Source organism: Crocodylus porosus, unplaced genomic scaffold (genome assembly GCF_001723895.1).
Source record: "Crocodylus porosus isolate Cpor-Errol unplaced genomic scaffold, CroPor_comp1, whole genome shotgun sequence".
In the NCBI taxonomy this organism is placed as follows: domain Eukaryota; kingdom Metazoa; phylum Chordata; order Crocodylia; family Crocodylidae; genus Crocodylus; species Crocodylus porosus.
In genome coordinates this window covers 3,245,665-3,268,214 of record NW_017728909.1, presented here as the reverse complement: position 1 = coordinate 3,268,214, position 22,550 = coordinate 3,245,665, and the positions used below count along the sequence as shown (strand labels likewise).

The following is a 22,550-nucleotide window of genomic DNA, read 5'->3' as shown; positions in this document are numbered from 1 at the left end:
ATGTTGCTGCTCATAAAGAATTTATACCAGAAGCACAAAATAAAGTGGTGGTAATATGAGGAGCAGTAGATATGTGTGTCTTGATGTAGTTCAAAAGCCACACGTATTTACATTGTATATAGGGAGTTCAGATTTGGGGGTTTTTACTGCCAAGGGATGTCCAAGGATGAGGATACTGCAGAGAAACAGGTCTGTATCAACATTCAGAACAGAGGGTGTTTGAGATGAACATGTCAGGGGCTTGGTCTTAAGACAGGCTTCTTGAGCAGAATTAACATCCTAAGTCTTTTAACACAACTAGAAAGAAACTTTCTGGGCTACAGGATGTCATTTAGGAATGGCAAGGCTAAACTGTGCGAGGTAGTGTGTAACCTAATTTACCTACATTCGATTTTTAAAAAAAAATCAAAGCCCTGCTCCAAACAGGAAAAGATTCTTCCCAACATATCATGGGTAAGCAGTTCTGTAACTCTAGGGCTCACTGCAAATTGCCTTGACTCTCCTGACAGACATGACTGTTGTACACATCTCTATGGATTGGCTTCAGCACACTTGTACAATACAGACCAGGTAGGATAGAGAAGAGTTAGATAGATTTTTTTTTTTATTCCAGCATGAAAATTGTTGTGAGGCAGATAGGAGGGGAGGAGAGGAGAGAGGGATTTGTTGTTTGAGTTCTGGTATGTTATTCTTAGACCTATCTCTAATTGTAAACCTCTTCCTAATGAATCTCTTAATCATCCCATGTTAGCATACCCTACTTTGAAACAAGTGCAGCTACTGGACAAAATGTGGAGAAGTCCGTGGACACACTGCTGGACTTGATAATGAAACGTATGGAACAATGTGTTGACAAGACACAAGCGTCTGACACAGCAAATGGAGAAAGCTCGGGGAAGCTAGAATCAGCAAAACCAGAGGACCGAAAGTGTGCCTGCTAGACTTCACCTCTAAACTGTGAGAACCAATGAGAATATTTGACCAGAAAATGGCCAACCTACCAATATATTCAAGCCTGGATGCTCTGAGCCATGCACAGAAACAAAGTTGTCTTGTTCGGTTGTTTTTTTGTTTTCCTCCCAAGAACTGATTTGAAAACTAAAGTGTCTCTCTCTCTTTCTGTGAAGCTTCTGTGCTGGAATAAGTCATTCCTAATATAGTGCCATCCTCATAAAACCATTCCCCACAAAATCCTCTTTGTTTTACATAGTCAAGCTAATGAATGTAAAAAGAGGTTTTCTTTCTTCTTGAGAAGGGTGAAGGAAGCTATTGTTTCCATAAATTGCATATAGGGGTTAAAAGAGAAGCTGATGTTCTTAAAGGTCTGAGTGGTTCTTTTTCAATGTCTTTTTCTGTAAACCAACTTGTTTTAAATCAGGGACCATGCATATGCTAAAATGGAGGCACAAGTACAGAGAATCACACGTGGCTTATTAAGAACGATCTTGTTACTTGTACAGAGTAAGCAGGGCTGCGAAGCTTCCTTGGCTGAGTATGAGGAGTAGGGGCTTTATTTTAATCAAGGAATTTTGCAACATTGTTTGTGTTGCTAGGAATTCAAGCGAGGATTGAGTTAGGAGTTGGGGAGATGGTGCTTTAAATAATTCTAGAGCTACAGGGAAAGTAGCAAAACTTATTTATGGACGAGGATAGAGAGAACAGATTTTGTGGAGTGTCTTGCAAAATTCACCATAAGCAAAAACACTTCTCTAGTAAGAAAAGTATAATGTTTGCCAGATAACAGGCTGTGCGTTCCAGCTGGGGTGTAAAGAAGGGAACTCATGAATGTTTTCACATGTCTTCAAGTTGAAAATTTTGTGGCACTCGCACAAATTTCTAAATGTGCATTGGTGCACTTGGTTTCCCATAGAGCACAACTTCCTCATCCACAAAACAGAGTAGAAAGTGGCTCCTAAAACATTGCAAACTGAGGATTTGCAATGTCAAACTACCAAAAAATCATGTTATGCCCAATATAAATGTGTTGCAGGTATCTTTCCAGAGATTCCATAGAAGCAAATAAGAAAGGCACACTAAAAAGAACGAACATTTTATATTGTATATTGATGTACTAGTGTATGGAAGTGAGGAAGCTCTGATACAACGGTACATGTCTCATCAAAGCTGTAGTCCATTTAGGAGCAAAGCATTTAAGAAAATATTTACAATTCCCATGCTGTTCTAGGTTGCTATAAAATTGAAATCCCATTAAACCATCTGGTTTAGTGTGCTTTTTGCCCATTAGAGAAGCTGTTGTTCTTACATTGCATAGTTAAGAATTTAGCAGCAGGATTGTTAAGATCACATGAATGTGCACTTCCAGCTACTTTATAAGAGAAACCTCTCCAGGAAAAAGTATCGCACAGAAGGTCTCTGTTAAAAAGCAAAACTAAATTGATAAGGTTGGGGATGATGATGGAAAGAATACAGGCTTCTGTTTATTTATATTTTAAGCAATGTAAGGCTTTTGGTCTCAGCTTTTTTAAGTGCTTTGATTCTCAATCAGATAAACTTCACAGGTGGCAAGCCCAGAACTGTTTCAGTATTTTTTCCAAAATATTGAGGGTTTACCAGCTGGTCTGATGAATGGACAGCACACTTCCTACCCACCTCTTCCAGTGATGCTTACTGAACAATTTGGCATATGAGCAGGGCAGATGGTATGATAGAAGAACAGGTCCATTTTGTGTGCTACCAAATAGCCACTATTAGTGTGGTAGAGGAACAAGTTAGTTTAGTGCTAAACGCAGATGCTGTACAGTAGCCTAAAATTCTCATGCACCTTCTGTGGTCCTTTTTTAAAGCCCATGAACTTCAATAGATGCAAAGGCTTCATAGCTAATTTTCCAGGCAAAAACTAAAAATGGAACTGCATAAACATTAAGTCCAATCCCATGAAGTATACCTTCATATACTGCATGCTTATTTCAGATATTCTTAATATTAATGCTCTTAATAAAGAATTTTAAAACCTACAAATTCTTAATATTATGACGGTCTTATGGAACTGGGAATTTCCTGTCTTCAATGCTTTGGAATCCCCTTGGGATTCAGTATTTTAATTTATAGCACCTAGTTTGCCCCTTTAAAAAGGATGAGGAACATGGCTGAGAATGCTCTGCTGTAGACTTTCACTAGAAAGCCAGTGCTTCCTAAAGCAACTTAAGGTATCTAGACTTCTTACAGGGGTGACATGTCAGTAGCTTGGAGCAGCAAGGCAGGAAGGTGACTGCATGCAAAGCTATGAGTAGTTCATCCCGCAGACCTAGTGTCTTTCCATAAAAGCTTAATGATGCAAAATAGCAGCTATTTGGCTCCTTGGAAGTTTTCAGACTTGCATTGCCAAAAAAAGTTGACTTTCATACCTGTGCTGTTTTAGAGCAGGGCCCTAGTAATCAACCCAATAAATTAATCAGAAGTGAAAGGCTGACTCATGATCTGTTAGTTCCCTAGGGACACCAGTTTGAAGCTGTGCTGTTTTGAGGATGGAGCTTGCTTAGAGCAAGTAATCTTAGTCAACTCCTTAATTAGGGGACACCGGCTATGTTAGAGCACGTACAGTATCACAGCCTCTACAGCCTGGTCATAATGATACCTGCTAATTCAAGCAGCCCAGATTTTACTCTGACTTGGTGGAAGAGGAGAAGAAAGTGAGAGTATGTAAACTTCCTATGTTATTAGCATGGAGGAGCTGTCACCAAACCACTGTTTCGAGGTGAGGTGAAGATTAAAAATATGTGCCACATCCAGGTGTAAATATTGGAAATGTAAAGATACAAGCTAAACACTGCTCTATTAAAGGGTGTTAAAGAATTTAGCTGGTATACCACCCACCTTTCATGTTCATGTTAGGTTTGTAATCTCATGTGGAACTTGCTGGCATGGCTGGCTCTATGGGGAAGGCTAGTGCATTCACCTAAAAAGCCTTTTGGACTTGATCTAAGTACTGAGTAGATGCCATCCCCACTTACCTCAACAGGTGACTTGAAAGCTCAGCATCTCTCAGGGTTACTGCTGGTCTTTTTAAAGAAAATGTATTTCCATTAGAGCAGATGGGAAAGTTCCAATAAGGTGTCCTGAATATTAATGAGAGCTTCAGTAAATTGGGCACTAATAGGATAAGTTAGTTTCCAAATACGGTCTTACTCTTGACTTGCTGTGATTGTATACAAAAGAACTGTAATATAGTGAAGTTTTAACATGCTGCCCCAGGTTCATACCTGAATGACTTCAGTTTGTAGGGCTTGTCTTGAGTTGCATTGTAACAAGTAGCTGGCTGTACACAGATCCCGTCATGTCATTTTTCAGGACCAATAATTTGCCCTACATTTTCAGCTCAGGTATGTGTCGCTGGTTGTGACTCATTGGAAACTAACTGATGCACAAACAAGCTCTGCAGTACATTTGAGTCATTGGTATAGTTTGATTTTTCCATACGTATTCTGGTGAAACAAATAGAGCTCTCTGCCTTGCCACAACGCTCCTATTTTCCACTGCAGACTTTTAAATCTCCATTCTGACTGGCTCAATCTACAGATGGCAGATCCACAGCTATAGCTATAGCTACAGTTACACAGCCTGTTATCTTGCTTCTTAAACTCACATTTTTTTTTCATAGCATTTCACTTTAGCATGCTCTTCCTTTCAAATTCGTCCAGGACCAAACTTTCAAAATGAATTTACTTTTATGTAACACTTCCAGCAAGAAGCGATCACTTCCTTCAAAGTCAACCAGACCTGGTATTTTAATTTTACTGTTGCATAAGTTGTTTGATATATAAGTTGATATAAAGGTAAACATTTACTTTTAAGTACTAATGCATCTTGGATACAAGCCTACTACATGTCCCAAGAGAGCTTTAGAAAACAAGCTCCTGCAGTATCTTTATATGTGCTTATACTAAAGTACTTTAATGTCTGTCTCTGCTGTCTGCTTCTGCTATCTGTTCTTTGAACTGAGTCTGCATCCTGACTCTTCTCTCTTGATGGTTTCTCAAGGTCATTTTGTCCCCAAACAATGTGCCTTTCCTCCAGAATTTCCCTGCTTCATTCACCTTTTGCAGCACTTCTCTACATTAGTGTTCATTTGAGTTGGTAGTTCATACATGGTGCTATGCATGAGCCAAACCTGAGCTTGGTCACTTCTGAATCAAGTCATGAAATGTATTTCCCAATGTGACAAAAGTGCCAATACTGTGTAGCTGTGGTTTTGCAAGAACACTGTCACTGGGTAAAGAACGCTGTTTTTTTTTTTTTTTGCTGTTGGTTTTTTTTTTTAAGTTAGCATGTTTTTAACTTTTCTCTCAACCTGTGGTCTTGAGCTTCATAGAAACTGAGGATAATGAATACCTTTGGTCTTGTATCTGTTTTCTTGTTCAGCTCCATTCATACTATGTTAACTTGTTGGTCTACTGTAAAAGTGGTAGGATATCGTTCGTCTCTTCTGTAACTCTGAAAGTAGTAGTGCATTATTTTCTTCTTAATTAGGTGTTTTGTCCTTCTAAAATGAATGTAAAACATGACATTGCTTAATACAAGCAACCACAGTATTATATTTTAAAACAGGAAAATAATCATAAAGATATTAAATATTTAAATTGCTTTTAACGCCCTACTCCCCAGCCTTCAACTCCAGACAGAGGTGTCATTGTAGGTAAAAACACTACCATATCAACCTGGTAAATGCACTTGTCTTGCCAATGTTAGCTTAAAGGTTACAGCTCCACTGTTTCAGAAGCTGCTTTATGAAAATGTAAGCTGCCATTTTGGTCAATAATATGTATAAGGGGCACAATTTTTGTTCACCCTGAAGCTCAGTATCTTTCAGCTCAAGTTATTCCTTTACTGGTTTTCAACATAAACATCCTTTGCTGGCTCTAAATTAGCCTTTCTTACATCTTGTCCATACAATAATAATATTCCAGCTGTACCTGTAGCAAACAAAGGAATGGCCTGGTATTTTTCTATTGGTTATATTAAAAACTTCTCTTTAAATCCAGAAATCACTTCTGTAGGTAACTTAATAGACCTTTTTATATGTGGGGCATGTCTCACATGCCTGTGACCAAGAGTTGTTGAAACCATTCAGTGTCTCATTTGTAATTCTTTTCTCCAAGGTGCCAAACAGGCCAATATGCCATTTATGCCCCAAACTTAAGGACTGAGGAAGGATTCGGTTGTTGCAAAGGTTCTTGAGTGGGGACATGAGTGGAGTTGAATCTCTGTCCCTATGGCAGTAGTATTGATCTACAATGTAGACCAACATGCACAAGTTACCCAGCTTGACAACCTGTTTTAAGCTTACATACTTTGCTGGAGCAAGTCTTCAAATACTTCTGTGGAGAAGAGGTTATGTCAGGGTAGATTAACCATAGTTCAGATGTCCTTCTGAAGATGTAACTGCATAGAAAATACTTCCATTAACAGGCATTTTTTACTGTCCAGCATCTATTGAGAATGGGAGGGCGTTGCCAAAAGTGTATTCATTATTTTGCCTTGCATTCATGCAACCATCAGCATGCGCTTTCCAGCAGTGTCTAGAGACCATGGCCAGTCACTGGTTTATGTACACAACAGCACTGTCAGTCCTAAAGTGTTGTTGGATTAAGCTGCTTTTTAAGAAGCCAATACAAAATCATTCTTCTGCCTTTTATAATTTTTATGCATTAGTTTTCATGATAGTTTTTAGGTTTCCACCTCAAGCCTGCAAGGCATCTGTCTCCCTGGTTTTCCATGCCAATTTTCTCGTTCTAATTCTTACATTTTTGACAAATATATTAACACAGAAAATAAAACTTATACTGTATGATGTGAAGAATCTTAGTCTAAGGTCATTGTTGACCTGTCCAGACACCAAATTAGATGTTCGTTTTGCGTCTCAAGAACATCTGTGCATCTCGTACTGGAGAGTATAGGATCTTAGAAAAGACATCGGGTCTAAAGCCCTACTTGAGTTGCAAATAGCCTGACTTTGCCTTTGAAAAAGAACCTGACTGTAGATCATATCTGTTATATAGTTCCATAGATATTGAAAGATTTTTTCGGATGCAGAGGGATTTTATTTTTTAGGAAAGTAGGGATGGCCTTTTCTAAACCTGGGAGAAGGAATGTGTCAGACAGCCCTGCAACTCCTCCCATATTTTGACGTTAGCTGTTCATCTCGTATAGAAGAGACTGGCATTATGGATACTGCATACCAAAAAAACTGCAATTCAGTCGCATGCACTATATATTTGAGAGCAATCGCCTTTTGCTGTATTGGTAATCTTAGAAAATTGCCTTAGAACTATTTTTGTGAAGGCTGAATCTATTTAAATGTTTTGATTAATTTATAGAAAACCTATGAAATGATGTATCTTAGATTTTAGATTATACAAATAGGCCATATGTCATGACTTGAGAAAAGATGTATAATAGATATTTTGATACCTACTTAATAGCAAATACTTGGGAATTTGTCAAAGCTGAGGCTTCATTTCTGAGAAACGCTATGTAATGTTTCACCAACAAATCTCTTGATCAGCATTCAGCCTCCTGAACCAAAACATACATTTAGAACTGTACTTTTAATAGGAATCTAACCTAGTTGTGAACTAAGTTTTGCTGTAAATAGCATTTTTCCCAGGAGAAAGTTTGTGGCAAGTGTTCATCCTCACTGTCCTACTTTGATTACCTATGAAGTATGACAGAAAAAATGTACTAACCATGTTTTTTCCTGGGGCATAACTGCACATCCATGTTAATTGCAGTTTCTTCCAGGGACAACCCTATCAGGCTGTGCGCTCTCCCTAGTTACCTACTGGCAGAGAAACAGCAAGGCAGCTTAGAAGGGCTACATGTGTAAAGGGCTGTGCCCCTCCTGTTTTGATCCAAACCTGGGACAATCACAACCAGCTCAGATGAGATGTCTATTTACAGCCTTATGCAACATTTCATAAGTAATACATAATATTATTTTTCCCAGAGGAATCTCTTTCCCCTGCTCCACCACACTCGAAGAACCCTGACAATTGGAAAGTTAAAGATGGGTGACCATGACTTTGTTACGGGCACAAAACACTATAGGCAGTCCAGGCCTTGTTCTGATTTTTTTCAAAAGTCTATTTCTATTTTTAAAAAAACCCACTAAAACTCCAAAGATGTCATGTGAATGAAGTGAAATCTCATCCAAAGACCAGGGTTATTGGCAACAGGAATCTTCACAGCCACTTTCCTGTTGAGCGTGCACCCCATTCACCATGCCTCCACTATTCCAATTTAAGGACAACTTTGGACAGGAAGCTAAGTTGTCAACACAGAGCTATTCTCCTTGGGGTGAAACAGATCTGTTTTTTAGATATTTTTTCCACATCTCATTTCTTACCTATTTCAGAATACCAGTGGTAATTTATTCTGTGCTTTTATTTCATAGTGATCTAACTAAAAATGATACCCTAAAGTTGTCAATCATCATTGTGCAATAGGGCTTAATGTGCATAGTGTATATTAAGAGATGCCTATATCTTACTGGACTTATTTATGGAAGTTAAATTGTACCGCTTCAGTTTTAAGATGTCCATCTTTTAAGCAAACACTAAATGTTTACTGTATGAATTACCTTTTTAATGTTTCACTCTTCAGCATGGTTTTTGTTTTGTCTTCTCAACAGATCTGTAAGTGTTATGCCTAGTGATATGAATGTGATTCTCCTTGAACATAGCATTTTTATTATATATGCCCCTTGATATACTGCATAACAATATTAATGTCATTATTTTGTTGTACCAAGTACCTGTGGCTTCAAAATATATTGTTGAATGATTCACTGGTGTCTGGGTTTGTATCATATGGTCAAGGAATGTAATCCTGTGATTCAGTTTCTGCACTTTTTTCTTTTCAAAATAAAAATACATTTTTAATCACTTGTGTTAGCTGTGTGTGTTTGCAGAGAGGGCAACAAAAGTTGCTCTGCAAATAGAACGATGGTATGTCGAGTGTTTGCAATACAGCAGTTCCTTGTGTAGGATGACCAAGTGGAGAATTGTTATGTGCAGATGGGAGGTGGGGGACAGGATGGGTAGATCTCTACACATGCTGGACTCATTCGATATAGCAGGTCCTGATTTTGGCCCTAATGCTTATGCCAGATGGAACAGTTAGTCTAAAATGTTAGGTAGATGGGTCACTGAAAATTGATTTAGTACTGTACAACATGCCCCATTTTGAAACAGCATTGTGATCTTGAAGGCTTGTCTACTAACAATAGTACACCATTTCTATGCTACATAGAGGGCTGATCAGATTGCCAAAAACTGCCTTATGAATGCAGTTGAATTTTCTGCCAAAATCTCCTTTTACAATAAAGGAACAGCTTAGTAAGGAACGTACAAGGTGCCACTTGTGAAGCATTTCAATTGGAAGGAAAGTAGTTCAGAATTTGTCTCTGCTAATGAATACATAGTAAAGTAGGGTCCTGTGAATGTTACCTTTATGTTAGAAAACCATCCCTTCTGAACATCTGAAAATCTATCAGAACACTGTTGAAGCAGGATTTTTTTGGGAGGGATTCTCAGATTTGGTTTTAGCAGCTCTTTAATTGGTGACTTGAATCGGCAGAAGTTGTAATACAGTTAGCAATTTAAAACTTAAAACACTTCTTTTGAAAAAGGTATCCTAATTATATAGTACAAATATAATAGTATCATAGTCTATCCCTCACCTTTAAAATATACCTAACCATGCACAGCAATGTGAACGGGTAGTTGCACATTAGGTAGGTGCTAAGTTTTATTTACATCTTTCAGTGGCTAATCCTAAAATGAGAAAGTACATGAATGTTGTATCTTGAGTTACACAGGAGACAGATTGGATTAAAATTGTATGCGTTTTAACATGATTATCTGAGATTTGCACTTTTCTTTTAAATTAGTGCATCTCCCATGAAACTGCTGTTTACAAACCAGTTCTGAGTAACGGCATTAGTATGTTCTTCCCCTTCACTTTGCAGGAGTAGTCTACAGAGGGCAGTATAAGAACAGAACATACTTCGGGATAGACAACTTTGTATGTTTTTACTGAGTTCAAATTTGGAGGGCTTAATACCAACCATAGTAAAAAAAAGTTTGAGATCTACCTAGCCATGCTTTCTCTTCTGTTTAAAAACCCTACCTACTAGGTCACAGAAAGACATCTTGGGGCTGGATTACCCCAGTACTCAACTGTCACTTTCTAAAGCTCTACTCAATCTTGTACAAGTCTCAGAAAAACATGCCAGAGAAAAAAGAGCCATTTCCAGAGAGGATGACCTTCCCTGGGATCATTCGTAGAGCATTGCTGCCCTTCTGGGTCAGAGAGGTAAGCATAAACTGATGGGAGTAGATAGTTCCACGGACTTAGAATGACAAGCAGCAGTGGCAAGGAGATCCATGTCAAGCTGACCATCATTGCTTGAGAGGCAGTTTGCCAACACCAGCATTTTCATGAACAGTTGGCAATAGCTATTTGGAAATTAGCAATCCCTGGTAGCCTCACGTCTGTGACTTGTTGAGCATGGAGAAATCCATGGCTATGTTACTGCCAAGCACGTCCTCAGAGTGGCACAATTCCCAGACTACCAGTGTTCCTCAGGCTGTCCAGTCCCTGGGAGGTCATTGCCAGATTTGCCAATATGGGGTTTCTGAATTGCACCAGGCTATCAATGGCATGCGTATTGCCATCCTACATGCAGTGAACTGGTGTATGGAGTATACTACCTAAAAGGGGATTCTTTTTCATTAAGCTGTACAGCATTGTGGACTTGGTTCAATTTTGGTATATAGTCCGAGGTCCATGATCTGCAGTCTGCTCCTAATGATGCAGAGAGAATTGGGTGTATAGAATTAGGGTCTAAAATTCATGCTGACATCCTGACTCTGCATAGATTTTATATCCCAATTCTACATACTCAATTTTCCATTTTCTGAATGGAGAGAGTTAAATGCCTGACTTGTGTTTATAAATTCCCCTTCCAGAGCTGGTACCTAACTTTCAGGCATATGAACACTTAGCACTGTCTAAGTATTTCCGTAAATTTTACCACAAATCCTGGCCAATCATATAAGCAATTAAGCTAATCCTCTAAAGGGCCAAATGTACTAATATTAGGTCATACAAGTTCTCTTCTTCATACTTCCCACTAGATGACCCCAAGGTATTCACATGAATAGTTTTGCATGTTTGCAATTTTCACTTCAGTACAAGTTACCCTCATTCATTCTGATAACTGACTCACTTGCACGACTGAAATGCATAAGTGTTGGCACTGAAACCAGTAAAAAGACTGTTTCGCAGTTCATTTCATTTAAAACTTAGGAAAGTAACAATTTATAGATTTTTATAATGCACCCATGGGCAATTTTGAGTGTAAACATAAGCTGTCTGCTAAGACACGCTTCCTCTCCCATTTCAAAGTGTTTTCCATTAGCATTTCTGCTATTTACAAAATGAGGAAGAGGTGTGAGGGAGTGAATAGGTGTAAGGCTACATAACAGACAGAATTACTAAATCCAGGTAAGGGGGTTTGAACCAGCCAATTTAGGGTTAGATACTATTTACTTTGATCATTAGCTCAGTTTGACTCAACATTGCAAAAGAAGTCCTCCAAAACAACATTCATAGACGCTGGCTTAATGAAAAACACTTCCTGTCCTTAAATGGTTGGTTTAGCAGTTTAAGGTTGAAACTCATTAATATAGTCTGGATGGGGATCATGCATAGCAATCAATCTTCAGAATATAAACAGCTGGACTACAACAAAACCAAAATCTATTGCGAATACTGGCACATCAAGGCGAGTCAAATGACCACATGTAGCTACACCGAGGTACTACAAACAGTATCATAGCATACTTTCTGAAAAGAACTGGCCAGTGTGATAGATGGTAGGGCTTTGCTTTGTCTAAAATGGATCAGTCACAAGCAGACATGTCTTCTTGTCTTCCAGCGCTGAAATAAACATGCATAGATCATGATGCTGGCCTTGACAATGTTAGACAAAGCTAACCAATGATTGCCCCAAAGCCACTGTCTCCTAGAGAAATAAAACTCTTGCTGTAACATTTTCATTGCTGAAGTTGTTAAAGAGCTTGTCACATTTAAAATTTAGATTACAATACCAAGATGAGAAAATTGGACAAATATATACTTTATTAAATTTGCCTCTACATTATCAAACTTGCAGTATGAACTTTTAAAATCTACTAGCCAAAGTTGCACCAGAAAATTGTACTAAAATATGGTAAACAGAATAGTCTCTGTATGCAGTTATGAATGTTTGACTTTGATATCCTCTCAATATACTCCTAAACGATGTCAAGATGATTCACAGCATGTTTGTTAAAAAGTCAGTCTTTTATAGTAAAAATTGGGGAAGATAATGCATTTCCCCCCTCAAGAATAGCGTCTGGCTGTTCCTGTCTTGTGGCTAAACATCATCTATATTGTTTCTTCAAGTCTTGCCATACTTCCAGATGTGTGTATTCATTTTAATGCAACTATAAGGCTACTTCTGCATAAGCACCACTGCAAGCATTTTGAGTGTTCATGATGCTGCGTTTATAACAAGGGGCCTTAGAATCAGACTGAACAGAGTTGAGGTTATCATTTGAGACACACAAAGAGAGGACTCTATGACTAAGATAAAAGAGGACAACAGTTTCTCATCTAGCCATTTTGTTTCTGTAGATTAGCTACCATCATGTAGGGTGACATCCCAGCCATCCTGGTTGAGCTGCAAGATAAAGACAGAAGACAAAGACAACTGTAAACAGAACGAACACCGAGCTAGCAACCAACTTATTTGAGGCATTTAGAGTAAACTGAACAGCAAGGAAACATTTCACCAGTCAGCTCTGCAGCAGTAATTAGCGTGCATCCTGCCACCAAATAGAATTCGCTGTCCCACATTTGTCATCAGGGTGCTTAAACAATGTGAAGGCTCTTAAAAATTGGTTCAGGAACTAGCAAGATACCGGAGCAAAGCTCTGCATTTGAGCCAGTAAGTCTGGAAACACATGTTGTTTCTGTGTGGTCATAACATTTTTTATGGTGGCACAAAATGAAAGCACACAGAAGTCCATTCCCTTTGTCACACCGCAAATGCTCACATATGTGTCTGTGACAAAGTAGTAGCATGAATTTGTGCCTTTATTTTCTGGCAAACATCTGCTTGTTTTAAGGCAGGAAAGTTCATGCGGCCTGGAGCTCCCTATGGAGCCTGATCCTGCACACCCAGAGCTCCCACATTTGCAGAGGTATGCCCCAACTGCTGTTCCCCTAAAGCCCTGGGGGTGGCAGCAGCATGACACCACAGGACAATGGGTAGCATCTCTTTTGTCCAATGAAATGGATCAGCTATGCCAGGACACATCCCTAATGACATTATTAATTATTCATATTTTGATGTTTGAAGAGAGAGTAGGAAGAAAGATTTCAGACATCTCATGGGAAAGCAGGCTAGAGGGGACATCATGAGTCCATCTAATCTAGCCCACTCATCCCTTACTAAACTATCCCAACCAAGTGTTGGTCCAACTTGCTCTTCCAAACTTCCAAGAATGCAGATTCCACAGATTCTTCTAGGTGGCCTGTTCCAATGCTTGACCACCCACCCTTATAGTCAGAAAGTTGCTCCTCATTTCCACTCTAAACTTCCTCTGCTGCAGCTTGAAGCTGTTGTTCCTAGTCCTCCCCTCTTACAGCCACAGAGAATATCCCATCTCCATCCTCTATATAATACCCTTCTGGTATTTGAAGACTGTTATCAAATCCCTCTTCAGTCTTCTCTAGACTAAACAATGCTAGTTCTTTCAGCCTTTCTTCATAAATCTCATCTCCTAAGCCCCTGATTATTTTTGTCACTCTGTGCTGGATTCTTTTCAAAGTGTCCACACCCTTCTTGAAGTATGGAGCTCAAAACTGGAAACAGTACTCCCAGTGAGGGCTTACCAGTGCTGAATCAAGGAGAAGAGTCACTTCCCTTCATTTGCAACTGATACTCCTATTAATACAACCTCAGATGCTGTTGGCCTTTTTTGCAACAAGAACAGACTGTTGACTTATATTCAGTTTATGGTCCTCCATAACCCTCAGGTCCTTCTCTGTACTACTGTAACCTAGCCAGTCATTGATACCTTCAAAGTAACTTACTCTGTCGAGACAGCTTTTGAAACCTTCATTGTTGACTGGACAGACCACATCTCCACTTTGTATTTAAGTAATTTATTCTGAAATTGAAACAAAATTAGTTTTATTTTCCTCTCTACAGACTGCAACATTTGCTACTGTGCATTAGTGCAGCTACTGCATCTTTATCTACTGCCTCATATTACAGGTACTAAATATAACGTGTGGTAGCAAAGGCACATTAATGAACATGCAGACACACCCAGTGGATGCTACCCCTAAGGTACTCTTGAATGGTCTTGCTCTGTCATTAAACTAGATTACCTATTCTACCGCAGTTTTTTCCCCTAACCACTCCTTGTCACACCTCTTCACTCCTTGCTCAGAGCCGTCCTCTATCCCTACAAGCAGACTGTCTGCATTTCCATGGAGGCTTTCCTCTGATATTTAGCTCAGTCTGTGTCTGCCTTTTTCTTAGACCTGAGGAAGGGCACTTGAGGCCAGAAAAAGCTTGTTCTCCAAACTGTACAACTGGTCCAACAGAAGATATCATTAGAAATCCTACCCTCTCACGCATTTTCTGGACCATCTTGGCAAGAACCACACTCTAGCCCTACACCAATGTAAATAATTAGTTGTTAAATAGAAACTGGGGGCCTTCATATACATAACAAAATTGGCCTTTGAAGTGGCTTAAATTCCCTCTTGCACTGCTTTAATGGAGCAGCTGTTTACACTGTCAGTGGCATATTGAGTTTTAATGGCGTGGCTGTTCGCACTGTCGGCGGTGTATTGCACGTTCAATGACTCTGGGATGTAGCAAAATAAAACATCTCTAAGGTGTTGTATTTTGCCATCTAACAAAGTGCAACAGCTGCGGAAGGAAGCACCAGGCCCTGTGCAGCGCAGAGGCTATCCAGGCAGCCCTTGCAAGCAGGCTCCACTGAAGCAAAAAAAACGAAGTGGCGAAACTGATCTTTTTCTTTTAATCCTCCACAGAGACTGCCTGAGCTGTGTGGGGACCCAGTGCTTCCCTCCACACACAACTGGGGGGAGGGGGGACAGGGCTGGTGCTTCCCTGCGACCACCCGTGCCAGATGCCTGCAGGCAGGTGCCGCCGCCACCACCACGGAGGGAAGCACCGGCCGCCCAGCAGCTCAGGGACTGCTCAGCCCACCAGCCCCTCGCCCTCCCCTCCCCACCGCTGGAGAGGCAGGTAAGGATTGGGTCTGACCCTTGCATACATGCCATGGGGGTTTACTTTGGTTTAATTCTCTCTAAATTGAAGTGGTGTTTTTAAAAACAAAAACACCCATGGTGTGTAAAAGCAGCCTGGCCCATTATTCTGAAATGTGCTTGTTCACACCCCAGCCCTGTGGATTTAATAGACTAGTTGTGGAGATATGCAGGGGGAGTACAATCCAGAATGCTGTGGTAGGCACAAAGCTTGTCTATAGAAGGTGCCTCCAAATGGGACCCGGTGCAGCTGGCATGCTGAGTGACAAGCTGTGTACAGTCTGAGGACTGTCTACTACTGAGGATGCAGTTGCCTAGAGACAGGCAACAGGAAACAGAGTGAGCCTTGAATCCCTTCCTTCAGGGCTGTGGGAGGAAACCTGGAATCCTCTTGCAAGGGGAGGCACTGATAGTCCTTTCTGTCAAAAAAGATTATCAAAATGAACTCTTAAAAAGCAGGAGGAGAAACAGCAGTAGCAACACCCCTCTTGTAGTGATTACAACAAACACCTTGGAAGAGGAAGTCCCAGGTTGAGCTGTTACCAACTGAGGGCATTGAAGCCTGCATCTCCCCTGACCTATAGACTGCCCTAATGACCCAATGCTAAGCTAATTTGAATGGTGATCTTTTTGTTGAAGGGATGCCTCTGTGCAATAAAGAACTGACTCAAAGAGCCAAGCAGCAGCAGGCCTCTGACTTAACAGTTACAAGACTCACCGGAAAGAAGGGAATCCTGGCTCAGGTTCCTGTTCCTGAATTGTGCCTAAATCCCACTTACTGGATTTGGCCTCATCCTCTATTACAACTGAATCCAGTACGATGTTTACTGTGGTCTTCAATGGAAGGAAAGTTAGGCCACTGCTGAATGCTTATGTAAATCCAGTTTGCTTTGTAGAAAGCACTCCTACCTATTCATCCCCAGAAAACAGTTCAAAAATACCACGCCATACCTTGGGTTGGAAATCATAGCATTAATCTCTTACTGTTCATTTTGGAAGACGGAAGGGATTGAGGAACACAAAGGTTTTTAAACACACCTCATTTTGGGCTCACTACTGTAGAGTTTAGTAAAACATATTGTTCTTTCTTGCTTTACCTGAGCTTCAAGCATATTTATCTTTTCTTTCAGATCTTCTATTGTTTTATCTTGGATTTTTAGTTCCTTGTTCAATTCTTCAATCTACAAGTTAAAAAAAATTAAGTTAGCAATGATTTTTAAATGGTTTAGAAACCTTTTTGTTAATTAAATGTGCAACAGCATGAAACTTTCTTATAGTATGAGAATAAATGGAATTTGAACTCCACCTGATACAGGAAATACTTTAGAGCAGGGGTTAGCAGCCTATCTCCCATGACCTGTGGGCTGGATTTGGCCTGCAGAGCAATTGCAACTGATCTGTGGACATGGGGCTTCAGCAGCATTTGGTGGTGGCGGGGGCTCTGGCTGTGGGGGCTCTCCCCATGCTGCTAGAGACTATAGGCAGCAGTGGCCAGACCCTAACACTTGTCCATCTGTCCCAGGGTGGGTTGTTCTGGCCTACGACCAAAAACGGTTGCCTAACGGAAGAGAAGTGGTGAAATGACTGACTCGCCATTGTTTTTTAATCAGATAAAGTCGCACTTCAAATTCACCTTTTAATTTTAAAGAAGTTCTTGACAGCTTTGCCAAAAATGGAATGATTACCCACAAGTGATTTTTAGCCTTAGTCATGCAAGACTCGAGGAGAATTTCCTATCCTATGTTAGCTTACAGAACAGGATTACATTTTTGTATAGGGGAAGGATATTTTGGTGATATCTTTTCCTAGACCCACTGATTACCTGGGAGAGAAATTCGATAGGTTTTTAAGCACGTGATGGCTGAAGTGCAATGTTTGCCAGAAAGCTTGTCAAATTTCTCTCTCAACTATATGGTTGGTCCTATAAAAAAGTACCACCCAAAGACTGTTGCCTCTCATACGTTTCCTGGATCATCATAACGACAACAATACTTCAACCCTACTATTTTTTCAGAGGTAAATGCTCAGCAAAAATGTATAACCTTACTGAAAATAATTCTTTAAAAAGATGTTATAAAAAACAATAGATATTAAGCAGATTCACATTTTGTCAGTCTTATTTGGATCCAAATCTCTCCTACTTTCTCATGCAAGCCAATTTGTTGACTTTAATGGCACTGCCTGTGAGAGCAATGCAAATGTTATATGGGCTTCAGTGAGAAATGTTTTGTAGATTCCCACATATCTTTTCATTTTATTGACTGTTTTACACAGTGTCTATAGCTACAGCAATGAAGTGTTTTAGACACAATGATCCATACAAAACACCAGGTAGAACACATATGCTTGGGGCTGTCTTTGTACTCAAGGCCACCCCTACAGCAGTAGACAACTAGACCGTATGCCAGAAAATGCCAGTGAACATTGCCCAAGGGAATAGCCATGTTGAGCACAACTCCCATTCAAATATATTACCAATGCACCTCAGCTGGTTTTGGATGAAGTATTTCTTGCTGTGGTATTGAAGGATTGGACCCATTTTCCTATTTCCCACCTGCTCCCTCAACAACTATGACATCATGAAACCAACTTGATTAATCCAACCTCCTGTATCACATTGCGTAGGCCTTGATTCTGGAACAGGATCAAATTCTGCAAATGACAGATCTGCTGTTGCAGAGTGCAAAGCTCCTCTTGAAGATCCGCACACCTGGAGAGGTAGAAGAGGAAGAACATAAAATCAGAGGGAAAGATCCAACACCTGCTTTATGCAGCATGGTTATAGAAAACAGCCATTTGGGCTCCTAGTTCTTGGGGTTGGTCAGTTGTAATTATAGTTCAAATCCAAGTCTATGCTATAAAGATATTTTTCATTGATCGGAACTAGTGATTTCCAGAGCACATAGGATTTCAACTTGTGGTATCAACCTCTTGCCATAGCAGCTGTAGTTAAATTCACTAAGCATTATACAACATAAAAGAAAGAAAATTGTAAACATTATACAATATAAATGAAAAAAAAAATGTGGGGTTTATTCTTTATAGCATCAATAGTAGCATTGTTATTCATTTTAGAGGGGGGCAACCATTCCATACAGAGGACACAGTAGGTGAGAGGACATGGCAAGGTCTCATAAGCTTTCACTTTTACACTAAGAATGTTTTAAAGCCATACCATAAGGTACTGCATACCACTTTAGCTACTGAACGATACATTTCCATGGTAACTGTGTTGGCACATATAGATTAGTGACCAGAGACGACAGAATTGATGGTGAAATTTCACCTCTTAGCAGAATTTCAACAAATGGGAGCAAGCACATCCACTACTAATAAAATATTTTGACTAACACAGAAAACAGCAGTTAAAAAAACTGTAGAAGTGATATGTAGACCTAAAAATCCTGGAAATTTGTGCAGTTGTGATCATAGAGGGGAAATGGCTATACAATCTACAGACAGACCCCTGAAGCCACCACCTCTGTTCATCATCAGCATATTTGCATTATAGTAATAGTAATAGAAGCTGAAGGCCCAGCAAAGAGAAAAACTCCCTGATGCAAATAATGTGCAAATACACAGCATAAAACACACAGCAGAGGACACCCTTCACCCTTCCTGCACTAGGTAACACCCAGCAGTAGCAGCCAGAAGTATTGTGGGCAATCTGGGTCATGGACTGCAAGGTGTTATGAGAATTGTAGGTCTCTGGAGTGGCAGTGGAGTTCATCGCTGGGGAGAGGAGAGTTTCACCCCATTTTATTTGCTGTTGAAGCCAATGTCAAGAAAGCAAAAGAAATGTTAATTCAGCAGCAAAACAGTGGGGTCAAGTCACCCCACCTCACCCTCATCCATGAACTACACAGACACTCTATAAAATTATGATTCCCAGAATACCTTGTGCTCCATGCACAGCTGGGAAGTGCAAGATCAGTGGAGGACAGGAAAGCACCCATACCATTAGGCAGCACCCAAAATATGCGTCCTACTTGCCTACCCCACATTATGGCACTGACAAAATATACAATGACCCCATCTAAAGGCAAGACAGGAGTGGAATGTGGCCAATGTTCAGAAACATGAAGGAAAGTGACCTTCCAGGCTAGTAACAGAGGCAGGTCTACCTACCCCATGACCAGTGCCCTGACTACACTGCCTTTTCATATTGCTTAATGTCAAGCAGGGATCAAAATAAGGAAAATTAATTATATCCCAGATAGAATAACAATAGTGCCTGGCCTTTGGGATATTGGTTCTGATAAACAGCATGGGGTTAAGATGGGTATATGAGAATATATATCTATAAATCAAACCTACTACACTCAGTCAGTCTATATGCACAAGTCCTGCTAATTAAAACAAGAGGTTTCCCAGAGAAGAGACAACAGCACCTAGCTGAATTTCTCCATGTGTTCAAATGACAGAGTATGGTTACTTATTTTCTAAATAAATAAATGCCTAGAAACCCTATTAGATGCATCACAGGAAAACTTTATTATTCTTTTAAAAGTATAGAAAGTAAAAGCAATCAATCAAAGCCCGTGTATGTTCCAATTTGAGGCAGCTAAACATACTGAAAGCACTTAGTCGCATGCTATTATTTACCGTTTATCAACTTCATGGTTTGATATCAACTGCAGGAGCATCTCTTCAAATGACCGCTTCTTTTCTAGCAAAGTTTTCTTTTCCTAGGAAACAAAGAAGTCCACATACCCACATGTACCTGATGTGAACTGATTATTTATGTTTCTGATTATTTTTAATCTATCTTGAAATAGGCAAAATGACCAGAGATGAGTCAGCAGTAACCATCTAGAAATAAACCTACATTAGTACTAGTTATCTTGAAAAAAGAAGCTGTAGTGGTCATACTGAATGGTTGTAGAAAAGGCAGGGTTACCAGGGCAACAGCTCTGTATTGATCTGCATGGACAAAACATATTTAAATTTAAAAGACTAGAGGCTTTATTTTTTAAAGAATAAGGAAAGTTTCAAATCTATGGACGTGAACACAGTCAGTTGCCATTAAAACATGCAGATTTACCATCAGATAACACACAACTACCACTGGTATTTCCTGTTCCAAGGAGAAAAATTGTGCTACTCCAGCTAATGATGCATTGGAACTACTGGAAAACGCTGGCTTTTTAAATGAAAGCTGCTCTTCAGAAAAATAGAAGGACTTTGCAGTCTTGAACTTATCTTCCATTATTTTGTACTGGCTTCAACTAACTTGTCAATACAGTGACAGATCACCAGCATTATTCAGCCTAAGCAGGACCTTTCTACTTGAGGAATCACACTGAAATGAAATAATGCCAATTGTGTTCAAATGAACTGAGTTCAGCTGAATAGTATCAACTGAATAGTGGTGGAAGAATCTGGTTTAAGTTTGATTTTTGAAGAAAATTCCCCAGCGTAACAGGAACTTGCACTAATCTGCATCTCCTAATTTGTTTCCAGCATGAGAAGCAAATCCCAGTGGTGCAACTAACTGATCAACCCATCTCTACAACTTACATTTTTAGTTGTTTTTCGAATTTCTTACATTTGAAGATATACTTTTCACATGGCAATGTATCAAATTACTACATCCCAATATCCAGGTATTTACAAGGAAATGATTTAGTTTCCCTCCCCTGATCAGCAGAGGATAATGTATTCTTTTAAGCTGTCAGTATATTGGCTTTTGCCTGCTGTGTGTTCAAAGATCCTTTCTGCTGTAGATGCCATCTACTTTGTTGCGAATTTTCAAGCAGAGGCTGGATAAGCATTTGAGTGGAAAGGCTGCAACTGCGAATCCTGCACCTAAGCAAGAAGTTGAACTACATGATCCTTGAGATCCCTTATAACCTCATCAATTTACGTACAGACTGAAAGGGACTTTGTAAGCAAATATGGATCAGAAATCATAGGTTAAAATAGATTCAGTTAGAAACTTTCATATCAACAAATGACAAATCTTGATAGTCCACTTCTAAATATTCAGTGATTCAGATACAATCTTTCTTGCTGGGAAAATTAAGGAAGCTACTAACTGATAAAGCTACTCCACAATGTATCATCTTAGTCTGTAAGTGTAAAACCTCAGACCTGGTGAAGGCAAGAGTTTTGCCCCTGGAGATTTTGTTTAGGAACAAGCTACAAGTTAGACAGGATTTAGAGGCTGGCTGTAGAGTCTAGATGATCCTAGCTGCATGCTGCTAAGAAACTGAAGCCTTTTTTTTGTTTCTCTTTCTTTGGCAAGTTCCAACGTGGTATATTAATGGAGTGTTATGAACACTGCCTAAAATGGTGCTGCTATTAGCTTGGATAATTGGAAATAGGAGGCATGTCTAAAAATCTCAGCCATAGACAACAAAAAATTGTATGCAGAATTCTGCTTGCAACTACCCTCCATGTTACCCTATTGATGTGACAGGATGATGAGATTTGGGAATATCATACAGAAGTTTTTTGGAAACATAGTCAACTTGAAGACATTCAAAAGGTGCACTGAAATAACTGAAGAGTTCTGCATGCAATTAAGTATAATTTATCAATAATTAAAAATACTAATGGCATGTGGTAGTTGCCTCTACACTGATGTGCAAAGGTAGTGGGGAAACAAGCAGTCCACTCCCTTGAATGCAGAGGCATAAGCCTACCACACTTCCTGTGCCTTTTAACCCCTAATACAAACAGAAGGCTGGAGCATCAATGGCAGATATAGACTTCAGTTGGGCTGGAAAGGATAAAGTTAAGGTGGAGGCCTCAGTCCCCTCACTTGCCTACTGGCAGGAGTTGATTTGGCAAGTGATTGTGGTGTCACCTGTTCAAAAGTACAGCGGGAGCCACTGCAGACTGAATGCCCCAAATCATTTCATCAGTGGCAGGTCCTGTCAGACCAACCTGGTGGCCTTTTACGACCAGATCACCAGATGCAGGGTTAGCAGTGGATATAGTCTTCCTGGACTTCCGGAAGGCTTTTCACACCGTCTCTTACCGCATTCTCATTAAGAAACTGGGGGGCTGTGTTGTATAGACACCCACACAGTCAAATGGGTCGCCACCTGGCTGGAGGGTCGCACCCAGAGAGTGGTGGTGGATGGGTCCTTCTCAACCTGGAGGGACGTGGGTAGTGGGGCTCCGCAGGGCTTGGTCCTCGGGCCCGCACTGTTCAACATCTTCATCAG

At 40.0% G+C, this 22,550-nt stretch overlaps 2 protein-coding genes across 4 annotated transcripts in view; one reads left to right on the top strand and one right to left on the bottom strand.

Moving 5' to 3' along the window:
• The window catches only part of RAB27B (RAB27B, member RAS oncogene family), a 61,294-nt gene extending 52,394 nt beyond the window's left edge, over positions 1–8,900 (top strand). The window contains exon 6 of the mRNA XM_019531770.1: positions 752–8,900. Within this exon, the coding sequence (XP_019387315.1) occupies positions 752–941 (190 nt within the window). The 3' untranslated portion in view covers positions 942–8,900. The remainder of the gene's footprint in view (positions 1–751) is intronic.
• A 3,256-nt stretch (positions 8,901–12,156) lies between these two features.
• Positions 12,157–22,550, bottom strand: part of CCDC68 (coiled-coil domain containing 68) — a 34,056-nt gene continuing 23,662 nt past the window's right edge. For all 3 annotated transcript variants that reach the window (XM_019531767.1, XM_019531768.1, XM_019531769.1), the window contains exons 7-11: positions 19,981–20,063; positions 17,980–18,085; positions 16,473–16,556; positions 14,164–14,240; positions 12,157–12,745 (exon numbers count right to left, since the gene is read on the bottom strand). In XM_019531767.1, the coding sequence (XP_019387312.1) occupies positions 12,679–12,745; positions 14,164–14,240; positions 16,473–16,556; positions 17,980–18,085; positions 19,981–20,063 (417 nt within the window). In that variant the 3' untranslated portion in view covers positions 12,157–12,678. The remainder of the gene's footprint in view (positions 12,746–14,163; positions 14,241–16,472; positions 16,557–17,979; positions 18,086–19,980; positions 20,064–22,550) is intronic.